Source organism: Nannobrachium achirus (assembly GCF_963921795.1).
Source record: "Nannobrachium achirus genome assembly, chromosome: 21".
In the NCBI taxonomy this organism is placed as follows: Eukaryota; Metazoa; Chordata; class Actinopteri; order Myctophiformes; family Myctophidae; genus Nannobrachium; species Nannobrachium achirus.
Window position 1 is genome coordinate 4,086,126 of NC_137828.1, and position 15,107 is coordinate 4,101,232.

Genomic DNA, 15,107 nt, shown 5'->3' on the forward strand with positions numbered 1-15,107 from the left:
CTGCCGTTAAAGTCTATCGTATGTATAACTTTTTGTTTTCAATGAATACATTTGAATGTTGTCCAATCTGTATGGTAGAGCAGGGGTTTTCAAAGTGGGTGACGGGGCACCCGGGGGTGCCGTGACGGCAGTCCAGGGGTGCCGCGAGATCATTTGCTGATATATGGAAACTTGACCCAGGCTTGTCAATGCTCCTGGATTTCCCAGGAGTCTCCTGGATTTTGAGCCCATCTTCTGGGAATCTCCTGGATTGGCTCGAACTCCCAAAATTCACCAGAACACAGGAAATTACATCTACTATGTTAAAATAATTCTGGGGAAGGACCCCCAGACTCCCGCTTTAGGGGTGGGGGCAATGCATGCAAGAAAGATCATACAGATATTCACTTAAGTAATGACTTAAAGATGAGAAGTCATTATTAAAGATGTCCTTTGCTTCAGTCATCAAATCTGTACATCTACATTTGGCATTTTAAGGCTGAAATTGTACCCATGCTAGTAAAGCAAGCCTGATAAAAGTATCAAACATGCACAAAATTCACCAGAACACAGGAAATTAAATCTAATATGTTAATTTCTTCCTGTGGGAGGACCCCCAGACCCCCGCTTTAGGGGTGGGGGCAATGTATGCAAGATCATACAGATATTCACTTAAGTAATGACTTATAGATGAGACGTCATTATTAAAGATGTCTTACTTAGCTTCAGTCATTGGCATTTTAAGGCTGAAATTGTACACATGCTAGTATAGCAAGCCTGATAAAAGTATCAAACTAATTAATTAAGTATCAAAATTCAACAGAACACAGGAAAATGTATCTATGAATACGTTTTGGGGGGAGGACCACAAGACCCCGTTTGGGGAGTTCCGCGCACCCCCCAAAAAATAAATCTCCTGGATTCTGACAGTCCAATGTTGACAACCCTGCTTGACCTGCGACTGTGTACTTGGTTTGAACCTTTTTCTCCCTCTACACCAATCAGAAACCGCGGTCTAGTCATTTGCCAACGGCTCTGTCAGAGTGTCAGTGCAGCTGACACGATGGACCAGAGCTACCGTAGGTCCTTGACATGAACACAGTACGAGAACCACTGAATATTAGACTACAGATGAGATTACTGCATTCTCCTGAGCCAATACTGACCCCTGGTGGACCAGGAGTGAACTTCAACCAGTACAGCACAGTAGCTATTAATTAACTAAGATGAGCCTACATTCACTTAGTCTGGGATCAATTCACTTTTCGGGGTTTGATCCGGTCAGGAGCGGAAACCACTTTACGTCATGTTGTAGTTCTTAAAGGACTACACTTTGGCCGGAACTATCAAACCGGAAACAGTTTTAACCCAAAATAATTCCCCTGCACCAAAGGACATATACTTTTAGGGCCTACCTAATAAACCCCTTGATGTGGAGTAGTTTTGCTTTTGGAAAATTAGTTTGGTATATGCATCTTTAAGTCCAACTGGTAGCGACTGGCAAGACTACACTAGGCTACTGGAGCATTTTAATAGGGATTGGGGAAACAAACGGGGGGAACCAAAACAAAGCAACGTCGCTTCTTCGGTGAATGGTTCCGAAAGGAGCTAACACTTATTTGAAAACTTTAGTTACTATAGCTAATAGCTAGCCTGATCTCAGACTCAGCTCACGCAAAGTCCACTCTGAGAGTGGGCAGGGTCTATGGTCTGGAAGCAGGCTAGCTAATGGGGCTTTTAAGCCGTGACATCATTTTGTAGGCAGAGGAGAACTCTGCCCCCAGAGCATTTTCTGTCCCTCGCTATTTCAACAGATCCGAGACAAAAATAACGACTAAAGTATAATTCTAACACTTTCCTTTCAACAACAAAGAGAAGAAAAATGTGTAAATAGTAAAAATAGTAAAAAGATTCACGGAAACTGGGGGCAGAAATTCTCCTCTGCCTACAAAATGATGTCATACTTAACAGCCCCATAGCAGCAGGTGCTGCAGTCATAGGCCGGCTACAGACCTAAAGGCACAAAGTCTAGTGAGAGTTGTGTGGGGGGAGCGGGGGGGCAGAGACAGCACAATGCATTCCGGATGGAAGTCACATGGTTTGAAGTCTAGTGAGAGTCCTGTGGTGTTGCTTAAAGGTTAAATGACATTCTGTTTTTACCAATCATAAAAGTCTTTGCCCTGGTCCTAAAAACATGTTTTAAAATGTTTAAACTTGAAAATCCACTCCATGGAGCCATGGTCTCTTTCTCTGTTCAGGTGTCATGAAAAACGGTCTGTCACCTGAAATACTCTATAATCACCACTAGGGGAGCCTCTCTCTCCCACTCATTCTAACAAATATTATTATAGCTTGAGTACAATTTTGAATATTTGTACTTTACTTGAGTTTTTCCTATTTTCAATTATTATACTTCTACTCCACTACATCTCAGAGGCAAATGCACTTTATCTCTCCACTACAATCATTTTGATTTTGATTATTAATACAAATCACTCACTTCAGCCCTTTAGGCCAGCAGTTCTCAAACTATGGTACCCAAACGTTCCCTTGCACTGGCCACACACACGCAGACGCAGTCACGCACACACGCTCTCACACGCACGCTCTCTCTCTCTCTCTCTCTCTCACTCACACACACACACACACACACAGAGAGGACCGCCCCGGCTCCAACACTGACCGAGAGATGCATGCATTGTTCGCAGACGCGATGCATTTGTTTCGCTGCTTTGCTTTGGTACAAGACACACTGTGACAGACACACACACACACACACACACACACACACACACACACACACACACACACACACACTGACACACAGAGGCTGAGCTGAGCCCTGAAGAGGCACACACGAACAGCATCGAGAGTCGCGAATGTTTTTTCTTACCCCGGGACCGAGGTTACCGGCTAAATGCCTCCGTTTAGAGAACCACCTATTGCTTGTGTTATCATAGCGTTTTACTGTCTGCTCGCCGGGTCGCCGTGCCCGTGTGTGTGGGGGGGAGCCCAGGGCAGCGTGGAGTTATAGTAGGCTCTCCACGGAGCTCTGCTGCTCCGGGAGCAGAGCTCTGTCCTCTGCCTCGGTAATGAGGAGGGAGGCGCTGTCCAAGGACGCAGCCAGGGCGGAAAATACATAGCGATACATAGCGATTTTCACTATTTCACAAAAGCATAAACTGACTACTTGATATGAAGGATATTGATGTAAATAAGATATTTGAATGGACACATGTATTTTATATGCCCATATTTACGATTAAAGGACAATATAATGTAGAGATTACTTCCTCAAAACGTGGGCTGTGGAGAAATATAAACAGGGAGAGAGTAGAGCCCAGGAGGAGGAGGAGGGGGGGGGGGGTGTGCACTAACTGCTAGTGACGACACTGTCCGAGAGCCAATGATCAGAGCATCAGAGCCTCATTATGCAGAAATCGTCAAAAAACCACAGATAACAGGGGAACGACTGCAAGTTAAAAGTTGGTGTTTTTTGGGTGTAATTGAGGCCAGGAAACATTAAAAAAAGCATAAAAAACTCAAAATTTATTTTTGGATGTCACCACCCCTTTAAGCACAAGCACAGTTGCTTAAGCACAAGCACAGTTGCTTAAACACAAGCACAGAGAGTTGTAGGCAAGCAGTAGAGGGCAGACAAGCTGCACTTGATGAGACAGAAGGGCAGGGTTCAACTGCCAACCAATAGGAGAGAAAGGCCATGATGCAATCCCACACAGCTGTGTTCACTTGTAGTTTGAACCCCACAGCAGCAGAGTCTGTCTGCACTGCAGTGACATGAAACCTCCATTTCAGAACGAAAAATATTATAAATAAATTAAAGTTAAGTGTGTGTAAACATTCGACAATAACAATGAATATTACAAATATTTCTTTACATGTCATACATGGTGACAGTGATGCCTACACAGATGCAATTGATTGAATGTGCTATTCATAATAAAATGTAAGCTTTATACAGTGGTGAAAAAAATACTCAAATTCATTGCTTAAATAAAAGTATCAATACTGAAACATACAAATACTTTGTTAAAAGTAACCTTTTTAAATAGCAGATCTACAAGCTCACAACGTGTCGCATGGTGGCACGCTGTGAGCTTGTAAATCCATTTTTCACCAAAAAGCAGCAGGTACTCTGCCCTTCACCCGATGACACCTCCAAAAGAACTACATGGCCAAATACCATATCTGCTTCCTCCTCAAGCAGAACCGCCCACTTCCGCAAAGCATTGTGGGAAATGTATTCTTTTTTGGAACAGACTTTGACTGAACACACAACTTTGACTGAACTTGTGCGTAGGAGTGCGTTCCAGTGTGAGTGCAGCCATAAAGACACTCCCAGGTAAACACTGTGTTTGAGCTCCACACTGGTGCTTTTAGGCTGCAATCAGACTGGAACGCACAAGTTGAGTGAGAGTTGTGTGGGGGAGGCGGGGGGCAGAGACAGCACAATGCATTGCGGATGGAAGTCCAGTGGTTTGAAGTCTAGTGCGAGTCGTGAGCAAGTTGGACGCAACCACACAACACCACACGACTCGCACTCGACTTCAAACCACTCGACTCCCATCCGGAATGCATTGCGCTGTGCCTGCCCCCCGCCTCCCCCACACGACACGCACTCGTTTTTGTGCCTTTAGGTCTGTAGCCGGCCTTAGGGGCACCATACCATAGCTCAGGGGTAGAGAGACCGTCATTAGAGCACAAAGGGTTCCCAGTTCGATCCCGTGTTTTCAGATATGTAACCACTTGATCTGTCAATACTTAATAAACTTGACCTTTCACTCTGTACTTGGTCTGCACTTTTTTCCCCCTCTACACCAAACTAACCTCGCCTCACCAGGCTTTCCCCTCAGAGAAAGCCTGGTCTTCGTTTACTAAACGGGCCGTTTGATCCGGTCGGGAGCGGAAGAGCTCCTACGTTTTTCTGTAGTCCAAAACGGACTACACTTTGGCCGGAAACAACGACCGGAAACAGTTTCAACCCAGTTTAGCGCATGCGCAAGTAGTTAGCGCATGCGCAAATACGGGTTAAAACTGTTTCCGGTCGTTGTTTCCGGCCAAAGTGTAGTCCGTTTTGGACTACAGAAAAACGTAGGAGCTCTTCCGCTCCCGACCGGATCAAAAGCCCGAAATTGGAAGCCAGCCCAGGCTAACACCAAACCTCTTTGCCGAAAATAGCCGATCTACAAGCTCACAACGCCTCGCAGCGCGAGGCGTTGTGAGCTTGTAGATCGGCTATTTTCGGCTAAAGTTCTCCGAATATGGACACTAGGGTTCAGGTTGTTAATATGAAAAGGATTGGAAGATTTGGTCATTTGGAGGACCCCCTGTAGTAACTCTGAGGACCCCCTAGGGGTCCCGGACCCCCTGTTGAAGACCCCTGGCCTACTTTCCCCACCACTGACATTACAGTACCTCTCCGGTCCAGCAGGGGTCAGTCAGCCTCCACCCTCCTAACGCTCTGTGTTTGTTTGTCTGCTCGGTCACAGAAGAAGAGCAGGTAGAGATGGGATTTATGGCTCTTTGAAGTGAGCCGGATCTCTGGGATCCGTTCCTTTCAAAGAGCCGTTCAAAAGGGCTCATTCTAGCCTATGAATGTGCTATTCATAATAAAATGTAAGCTTTATACAGTGGTGAAAAAAAATACTCAAATTCATTGCTTAAATAAAAGTATCAATACTGAAACATACAAATACTTTGTTAAAAGTAACCTTTTTAAATAGCAGATCTACAAGCTCACAACGTGTCGCATGGTGGCACGCTGTGAGCTTGTAAATCCATTTTTCACCAAAAAGCAGCAGGTACTCTGCCCTTCACCCGATGACACCTCCAAAAGAACTACATGGCCAAATACCATATCTGCTTCCTCCTCAAGCAGAACCGCCCACTTCCGCAAAGCATTGTGGGAAATGTATTCTTTTTTGGAACAGACTTTGACTGAACACACAACTTTGACTGAACTTGTGCGTAGGAGTGCGTTCCAGTGTGAGTGCAGCCATAAAGACACTCCCAGGTAAACACTGTGTTTGAGCTCCACACTGGTGCTTTTAGGGGCACCATACCATAGCTCAGGGGTAGAGAGACCGTCATTAGAGCACAAAGGGTTCCCAGTTCGATCCCGTGTTTTCAGATATGTAACCACTTGAACTGTCAATACTTAATAAACTTGACCTTTCCAGTAATGTCATTACGTGCGCATCCCGCATCAAAAACTCATTCAAGTCACCCAGGGACTCATTCATGTCATGGTCCTGGGGTCCCGGGGATGCACCTCCATTGGAGTCCATGTTAAAATAATTTACTGCGTTGCGGTAAAAGAAAAAAAAATCGAACCTCTGTTCGAAGTGGAGCTGTGTGTGTGTGTGTGTGTGTGTGTGTGTGTGTGTGTGTGTGTGTGTGTGTGTGTGTGTGTGTGTGTGTGTGTGTGTGTGTGTTGCAGTTGAAAACAGCGCCCCTCCCTAAACATGTGTGGTCATAAAAGGTACTACACCACATTCTTGAGGCTACATACAGACCCACCCACCCACAAACATACCTACACACACGGCCACGTATAGGGTAGCTTGTGTTCCACACAGCTCCAAAAAGAAATTCCACAGACACCACCATTGTTCATGGGTGAAAGCATCCTACTTTACCCTACGTTAAAGGGGAGTTTCGGTCAAAAACGACTTTCCTACCTTTGAAATGATGATCCAGGAAGGCTCTGGGCTGATCCAGGTGTTGTTTTACCCAAAGCAGCATTTTGTTCATTTTTCGATTTTCTCCCCTGCACCCCACGGCTCCAAAACGGCACCTTTTGGGTCAACCCGTAATCCGGTTATTATTCTCGCTCAAAATTCACTTTTTTCGCTCGGTCTCAGTCCCTCATACTGTAGTTAGCATATCCGAGCTACATCAGCTCCTGGTCGCCGCCATGTTTGTTTACAACAAGCTCAACTCTGAACTCTCAGCCCAGGAGAGAAACTCTGGGAAATCCCGTTCCCGTTGGGAAACGCGCGTTCACGAGCTGCTGCTGCTGCTGCTGCTGCTCTCACAGCTCCACCTCCCTCCCCCCACAGCCTGTTACCTGTTGAGGCAGACAAGAGGCTACACCATACATCACTCTGCAGACTTTGTCGACATAGTTACATCTTTTTTCTTTGGCTAAGAGCATTTTTGTGTTTTATTGTTCGTCGCGCGTCGGGGAGTCACGCGATACAAAACGGGATTTCCCAGTGTTCTCTCCTGGGCTGAGAGTTCAGAGTTGAGCTTGTTGTAAACAAACATGGCGGCGACCAGGAGCTGATGTAGCTCGGATATGCTAACTACAGTATGAGGGACTGAGACCGAGCGAGAAAAGTGAATTTTGAGCGAGAATAATAACCGGATTACGGGTTGACCCAAAAGGTGCTGTTTTGGAGCCGTGGGGTGCAGGGGAGAAAATCGAAAAATGAACAAAATGCTGCTTTGGGTAAAACAACACCTGGATCAGCCCAGAGCCTTCCTGGATCATCATTTCAAAGGTAGGAAAGTCGTTTTTGACCGAAACTCCCCTTTAACACAAATAAAATCCACGTAGAAAGTCTTAAACAGGCGATAGAAACGTCAATGTTTTGATTCCACCGACGTCCGACGCCATTTGGCGCGCGTAAACTTTATATTGAGGACTCATAAAACTTTTCTGGGACCCATTTGAATGACCACCTGTGGGTCCCGGGACCCATTACATTGAAAACCTAGTAACATCACTGCCTTTCACTCTGTACTTGGTCTGCACTTTTTTCCCCCTCTACACCAAACTAACCTCGCCTCACCAGGCTTTCCCCTCAGAGAAAGCCTGGTCTTCGTTTACTAAACGGGCCGTTTGATCCGGTCGGGAGCGGAAGAGCTCCTACGTTTTTCTGTAGTCCAAAACGGACTACACTTTGGCCGGAAACAACGACCGGAAACAGTTTCAACCCAGTTTAGCGCATGCGCAAGTAGTTAGCGCATGCGCAAGTACGGGTTAAAACTGTTTCCGGTCGTTGTTTCCGGCCAAAGTGTAGTCCGTTTTGGACTACAGAAAAACGTAGGAGCTCTTCCGCTCCCGACCGGATCAAAAGCCCGAAATTGGAAGCCTAACACCAAACCTCTTTGCCGAAAATAGCCGATCTACAAGCTCACAACGCCTCGCAGCGCGAGGCGTTGTGAGCTTGTAGATCGGCTATTTTCGGCTAAAGTTCTCCGAATATGGACACTAGGGTTCAGGTTGTTAATATGAAAAGGATTGGAAGATTTGGTCATTTGGAGGACCCCCTGTAGTAACTCTGAGGACCCCCTAGGGGTCCCGGACCCCCTGTTGAAGACCCCTGGCCTACTTTCCCCACCACTGACATTACAGTACCTCTCCGGTCCAGCAGGGGTCAGTCAGCCTCCACCCTCCTAACGCTCTGTGTTTGTTTGTCTGCTCGGTCACAGAAGAAGAGCAGGTAGAGATGGGATTTATGGCTCTTTGAAGTGAGCCGGATCTCTGGGATCCGTTCCTTTCAAAGAGCCGTTCAAAAGGGCTCATTCTAGCCTACTAGTTACTTGTTTGTAGATTTTGATTATAATTACAAACAACTTCAACCCTATATACATTTATTTCGGACATTTAGGTAGCCTACAAACCTGCCATTTGAAAATAGCCGATCTACAAGCTCACAATGCGTTGCGACGCATTGTGAGCTTGTAGATCTGCTATTTTCAAATGATTTTTCTACATTTTACTCATTGGAAAACCGTTTTTTGCTGAAATCCTGCTGGCACGAAACCGCTTCACTCTCATTGAAATGCATTGGCGGAACGTGGATTCCACTCTCATAGGTATTTTGGCGTGAGGGCACCCCTAAGTAAGGTTTTCAAATACCGTATGTAGTGGCGTGAAAATACAATATTTGGATCTGAGATGCAGTGGATGAGTAGAAGTAAAAGTATTGTAAAGTGGAAATACTCAAGTAAAGGTACAAGCAAATACCTCAAAAGTGTACTTAAGTACATTATTCAAATAAATGTACTTAGTTACTTTAATTACACCACTACTTTTTACCATTTGTAATGCTTTTTCCCAGTGGCGTCAGTTCAGAAAAAGCTAAGGTATGGCAACATGACTGGTGTCTTCGCGCGTGCAAGACACCAGTCTTGGGCTGCATATGGCAGCCTGGAACGGTTGTTCAAGTGCAGCTAAACTTGGCATGTTAGTAAACGTGCCACAATTAACAACAATGCATTGCACCTGTGCAGCTGATCTGCGGAACCTGGGAATATACCATTCTGTCAAGATGGGGAGAATATAATTATAATACCTTGCTAAAGTGACCATTATGTTAAATTTTGCATTTGTAGTTATTTTATTGTAATTTAACAACACAATAACCATACACAAAGAGACATTCTGATGGATCCTGTTTGGTTAATATTATTAATATAATATATAGTAGTGTGTACCAATTTGTGTATAACGGTCAAATACTGTTACAGCCTTGACACTGTACAAGGCCTGATATTTAACTGGCAAACCATCTTTAAGTAAACAATCTTTAGCCTTATGGAGTGACGGCAGGAAGCTGTCAACAACAAGATTGAACTCTGTCAACAACTCTGTTGTGTTCTGACCACTGATAAAGGTCAGGTCAGCCGATGAGGTGACCACGGTCACCTATTACATCATACTGTTTTACAGTAACTATATAAAACCATGTCAACTGTCTAGTGTCTATTAGCCAGAGAGACGGCACTATGGGTGAATGGCTGTAGCCTACTGTACTGTACTGCTGTACTGTACTGTACGTTGACCTCTGCACTATTCTTTCAATACAACTAACAGAAAACGGACTTGCACTGTGTGTGGACTCATTTCTTGTGTGCGAGTACTTTAATATTTTGGGGGAAACTGTCTATTCATATTATGGAATATAACTGTCTTTCCATCACATTCATGGATTTATATTTAAAAGTAACTTTTATTCCCCCCCCCCCCCCCCCCCCCCCCCGGACCCAGGGTATGGCAGCTGCATACCCCTGCCATACCCAATTGACGCCCCTACTTTTCCCCCCCCCACACTATTGACATTACAGTACCCCTCCGGTCCAGCAGGGGTCAGCCTCCACCCTCCTAACGCTCTCTGTGTTTGTTTGTCTGCTCGGTCAGAGAAGAAGAGCACAGCAGGCCTCCATTGAAAGCAAAATGGCGGACGTGGAGATGGAGCTGAGTTCCAGCAGGATGAATAATGGACAGGAACACACGATGTAAGAACACTTTAACCTCATCATTACATCCTCTAATACAGCACAAACACCGCTCTGTCTCTGCTTTATCCCCCATTAAACTGTAGGCACCGTTTATTAGATGCTTCAGGCGTTAGCATTGTGGAAGCTAACGGGCTAGTTAGCACGTTAGCTTCCATAATGCTAACCAACCAACCAAGCGCTCGAGCCGTTAGCTTAGAAAGCCTCTTTTCCACTGTAGCTTTTAGCACCACACCACACCGCACCACGGGAATACACCACTCGTTTCCCAACGGGTCTGTGGCCTTAAGCTAGATGCAGAATAGACCGAAATCTAATCTTTACTTCTGGGGGTCCCTGGAACAAAATATTTTGCGATGGGGGTCCGTGGCCAAATACATATCATTCTGGGGGTCCCTGGAACAACATATTTTGTGATAGGGGTCCATCCGTGGAACAGAATATTTTGAGATGGGGGTCCACGGCCAAGAAAACACATTTTGGGGGTCCTTAACCACTGATAGGCACATTCTACAAATGTCTTCTAAATCGTAACAGTTATCCTAAAAAAACTTATGTTGCTATCAGTGTTTCTCAAACTTTGTCATGTGAAGGACCCCCAGAATGATATGTATTTGGCCACGGACCCCCATTGCAAAAATATTTTGTTCCAGGGACCCCTAGAAGCAAAGATTTCGATTTTTTCCCCCCAGAAAAGTAGATCGGCTATTTTCGGCAAAGAGCTTTGGTGTAGAGGGGAAAAAGAGCAGACTAAGTACAGAGTAAAAGGTCAAGTTTATTAAGTATTGACAGTTCAAGTGGTTAAATATCTGAAAACACAAATTGACATGAATCCAAAATACACTGATGATTGTGCTGTCAAACAATGAAACTATATGGAATCTATGAACAGGTTGTGGGGGTCCCTGCTTCATCTCTCTCTCAGCTAGGGGGTCCTTGGCCTGAACATGTTGAAGACCCCTGCTATAATGGATTATAACTGTGATTATAATAAACTATAAAGTATTAATGTATTACAATAATGACTATAATAGATTATAATAGTGGTTATAACACAATAGAATCTATTATCATGTATTACAACTATATCCTGGTGGTCTAAATGAAAAGTCAGTGAGTGATCAGTCATTATGAAGTGTTTGGCCCTGTTTGGCCCAGCTCAGACCTACTCTAGATTGGATACTTTTTTAGTACCACATTTAGTACCACTTTCACACCACTCTACCCAGGTCCTTGTAGTGGGAAAACCTGGCACAAGTGGGCTGTGTGGAGTGGTGTGGTGTTGGTCCATGTCAGTGGAAAAGGGGCTTTATTAGCCTAGCCTAGCCTAGCCTGCTTAGCGGTAGCTGCCTCCGGGAGCACACCGTGTACCGGAGGCTGGAGCCCGGCTCTCCGGGGGCTTCGCCCCGGGTGCCGCCGGACCACCGCTCCGTGAGACCCGGGCTGGTCCCGGCACGGTGTCCGGTGTCTTTATCCGCGTTAGAGCATCCTTATCCCGGTCAGACAGACAGTCTCCTCCTGTGAGGCTAACCAGGCTAGCTTACAGCTGTAGTTAAGCTGGAAGTTTGCCTTGCTAAATTAAACGGCTAGCTGGTCCTAAGATGCTCTCTCACGCTATAGGGCAGTGGGTTTCAACCTGTGGACCCCCCCAGGCCAGGAGGGGTCCCCACATTATTTTGGGGGGTCCCCAGATAATTAACTTAATGTGCAACATTGTTTTCTCCCTCAACAAGTAAACAAACCAACATAAAGTTTAAGTGTATGGAGGGTATCTGCACATTTCTAAAGTGAAAATTTAAGGACTTTTTAATACGTCTAAAATGACAAATTAAACATTGGCCAAATTGTCAAATATTAGAGGCAGAAATTGTGAAAATAGCAGATCTACATGCTCACGCGAGGCGTTGTGAGCATGTCGATCTGCTATTTTCACAATAGAACCGTCTTATACCAAATTCAATGTAATGCCTCAACTCTTAGTGCTCGTCAGGGTGGGGGGTCCCCAGTTAAAATATGATTATTTTGGGAGTCTGAAAAGGTTGAGAACCACTGCTGTAGGGACCAAACAAGAATAATCTAGTCAGTGTCTACTAGAGCAGGGGTTCCCACACTTTTTTGTCTCAGGGCACCCCATGAATATATTTTTTTAATTCAAGGCACCCCTACATTATCATTTTCACTCCCAGCACCTTATATTCATAGCATATCGTCGTTGTCAGGTGGAAACCTTGTATGTTCAAAACTGTTTTGTATTTATCATCTATTGAATGTACAGCCGATCTACAAGCACACAACGCCTCGCGACGCGAGGCGTTGTGTGCTTGTAGATCTGCTGTTTTCACTAGTTTTGTGCGACAGTCTAGTATGATGAAGCAGGGCTTTGCTTTACCAAAAGACGTACACATTTGAAGCTTGGAGATACAAGGTTTCTGCCTGACAGTGACGATATTTTAGTGATTATGTTGCGAGGAAAGCGTTGAGATAACAGCCATTTTGGTTAGAACTGACTGAAAATAACTTTTTACTTCAAGTTTAAAATTATACTATATATTTTTTCAAGTCTCCAAATAAATTCCAAATATTATCACATTATCTCGCGGCAATCCCTGGACTGCCGTCACGGCACCCCAGGGTGCCCCGTCACCCACTTTGAAAACCGCTGTACTAGAGATTAAACATAACTAGTTTAAATGACATGGCCAACAAGTTGTTAAAACACACAGTTAACATTCACCAAGCTCATCCACTACATGAGCTGTCTTGTCTTGTCTTGTGTGTTGTCTAGTGAGTTTACTAAAGCAATAAGCCACAAGAGGCGAGTGGTTACCGGGGTAGTATACACCTGCTGAGAGGCGTTGGGAAACACGAGGCGCCAGCCGAGTGTTTCCGACCCTCACGGTGATCGCGACGCACGGCCGCGGCGCGCATTTGTGTTTGTGTGTGTCTCTGTCTGTGCCAGTGACTGCTTCCACACAGAACTGTGACCAGAAACATGTAATCAACATTAACAGCTTGGTGAAATCGGCGCGCGCGTGTGTGTGTGTGTGTGTGCCTGGTGTGTGTGAACTTAGTTTGAATCGTTTCAACTGCTGCGTGGATTGGATATTCGTTAGACCCCTGCGCTCACTGGAGGAGCCACAGTTTTGTATCCAGATCCAGACCAGAGAAACGGTCCACTCTGAGAGTGGGCGGAGTCTATGGGCTGGAACCAGGCTAGTATGACGGGAGCATTTGCAAATCGCGGAGTCAACAGTCTGGCCACACGAGACTAAGGCCGGATTTTGAAAAACCACATTTGGTTCTCCGATTTGGTTCTCAAATCCGATCTTTTGGCCCGACTTTTCACACTGCATTTGCAAGTGACACAGATCTGATCTGTGCGTTCAGACTGATTTTAACAGCGTCAGCCCAAAGCTGCCCTGCGGCGACATATCTGCTTTAACAAAAACAAACACACGTTACAATATGTTTTTTCTCTCTTCTTTTCTTTACTCTTGTGTTTCGCTCTTCTCTCTGATTTTATCTATTTAGCTCACATGTTTTCTCTCTCCTCTCTTGTTTTTCTCATGTGCTCAGTGCACTGTAATCAAATAGTAAATACTTGCGCTCTGTAATGACGTCATTACAGCCGCGCTCGGGTCGCACAGCAAGTGACGCTTGGCCAGTTTGATGTGACTTGCATGTGACTTGCGTATAACTCTATGGGGTGGATGTGGTTACTGCTTTCAGACTGAGACAGACTGAGTCCTGAAATCCGTTATGGATCGGATTTGAAACCACCTCTGGATGTGGTTTTTCAAAATCGGATTTCATGTGACCTGCATGTGACCTGTCTGGATTTAGACTATTTAAAAAAAAAATCGGATTCCACTTTTGATGTGACTCAGATCTGATTCAGGCTAGATTTCAGTGGCAGTGTAAAGCCGGCCTAATAGACCTCGTATCGGAATTGTACTGTAATTTATTTTCCTATGGAAACTTCTAAAAGTATTCAATCAATCAATCAATCAATCAATCAAACTGTTCTTCTGTCTGCTCAGGAAACAGGACCTGGAGAGCCACGAGAGGAGCAACGAAGACAGTGGAGATGTTTCTGAGGAGGGAGAGGAGGAGGAGGTGGGATTTAAACTATCAATCATGTTTATGATTAGATTTAAACATATCAATAATGTTTATGATTAAATTTAACCCATTTAGGCCTAGAATTATTGAATGCTTTAACTATTGAAAAACAGCAGATATACAAGCTCACAGCGCGGCACTGTTATCTGCTATTTTTTTTTAAACCGTGATATACAGTATATATAAATATATATATTTTTTTTGGGCAAGTCTTTGAATATATCTTTTTGAAAGCGAACATTTGTAACTCAAATATTTGCTTCTGGGGGGTCCCTGATACAACCTATTTTGAGATGGGAGCCCGTGGCCAAATACATGTAGTTTTGGGGGTCCTTGGCATGAAACATTTTGAGAACCACTGACAGAAACATGGTTAAAAAAAAAAAGAAGAAAAAAAAACAAAAAAACGTAGGAATAAGAAGACACTTATAGAATCGGGTCAAAATATTCAAAGATTTGCACAAATTTTAAAGATTTTTCAAAAATAGCAGGTCTACAAGCTCGCAGCGCTATCTGATATTTTCTTTTCATATTTAAAGCATAAAATATTGCGTTATAATGTGTTCAGGCCTAAATGGGAATGTTTATGATTAGATGTAAACATATCAATAATGTTTATGACTAGCTGCTGTCTAGAGACACATTGTACAACACTCATAAAATATACCTGCCATGCCTCTGTTGATCTAAACAATGTTTGGTCACATGGGTTTAGATTCAGATTGATAATTCTTTAA

At 44.4% G+C, this 15,107-nt stretch overlaps 1 protein-coding gene across 1 annotated transcript in view; it reads left to right on the plus strand.

Annotated features, from left to right (window-relative positions):
• Positions 1-10,169: 10,169 nt before the first annotated feature.
• The window catches only part of prpf4bb (pre-mRNA processing factor 4Bb), a 41,516-nt gene continuing 36,578 nt past the window's right edge, over positions 10,170-15,107 (plus strand). The window contains exons 1-2 of the mRNA XM_080752396.1: positions 10,170-10,248; positions 14,289-14,364. Of these exons, the coding sequence (XP_080608522.1) occupies positions 10,187-10,248; positions 14,289-14,364 (138 nt within the window). The 5' untranslated portion in view covers positions 10,170-10,186. The remainder of the gene's footprint in view (positions 10,249-14,288; positions 14,365-15,107) is intronic.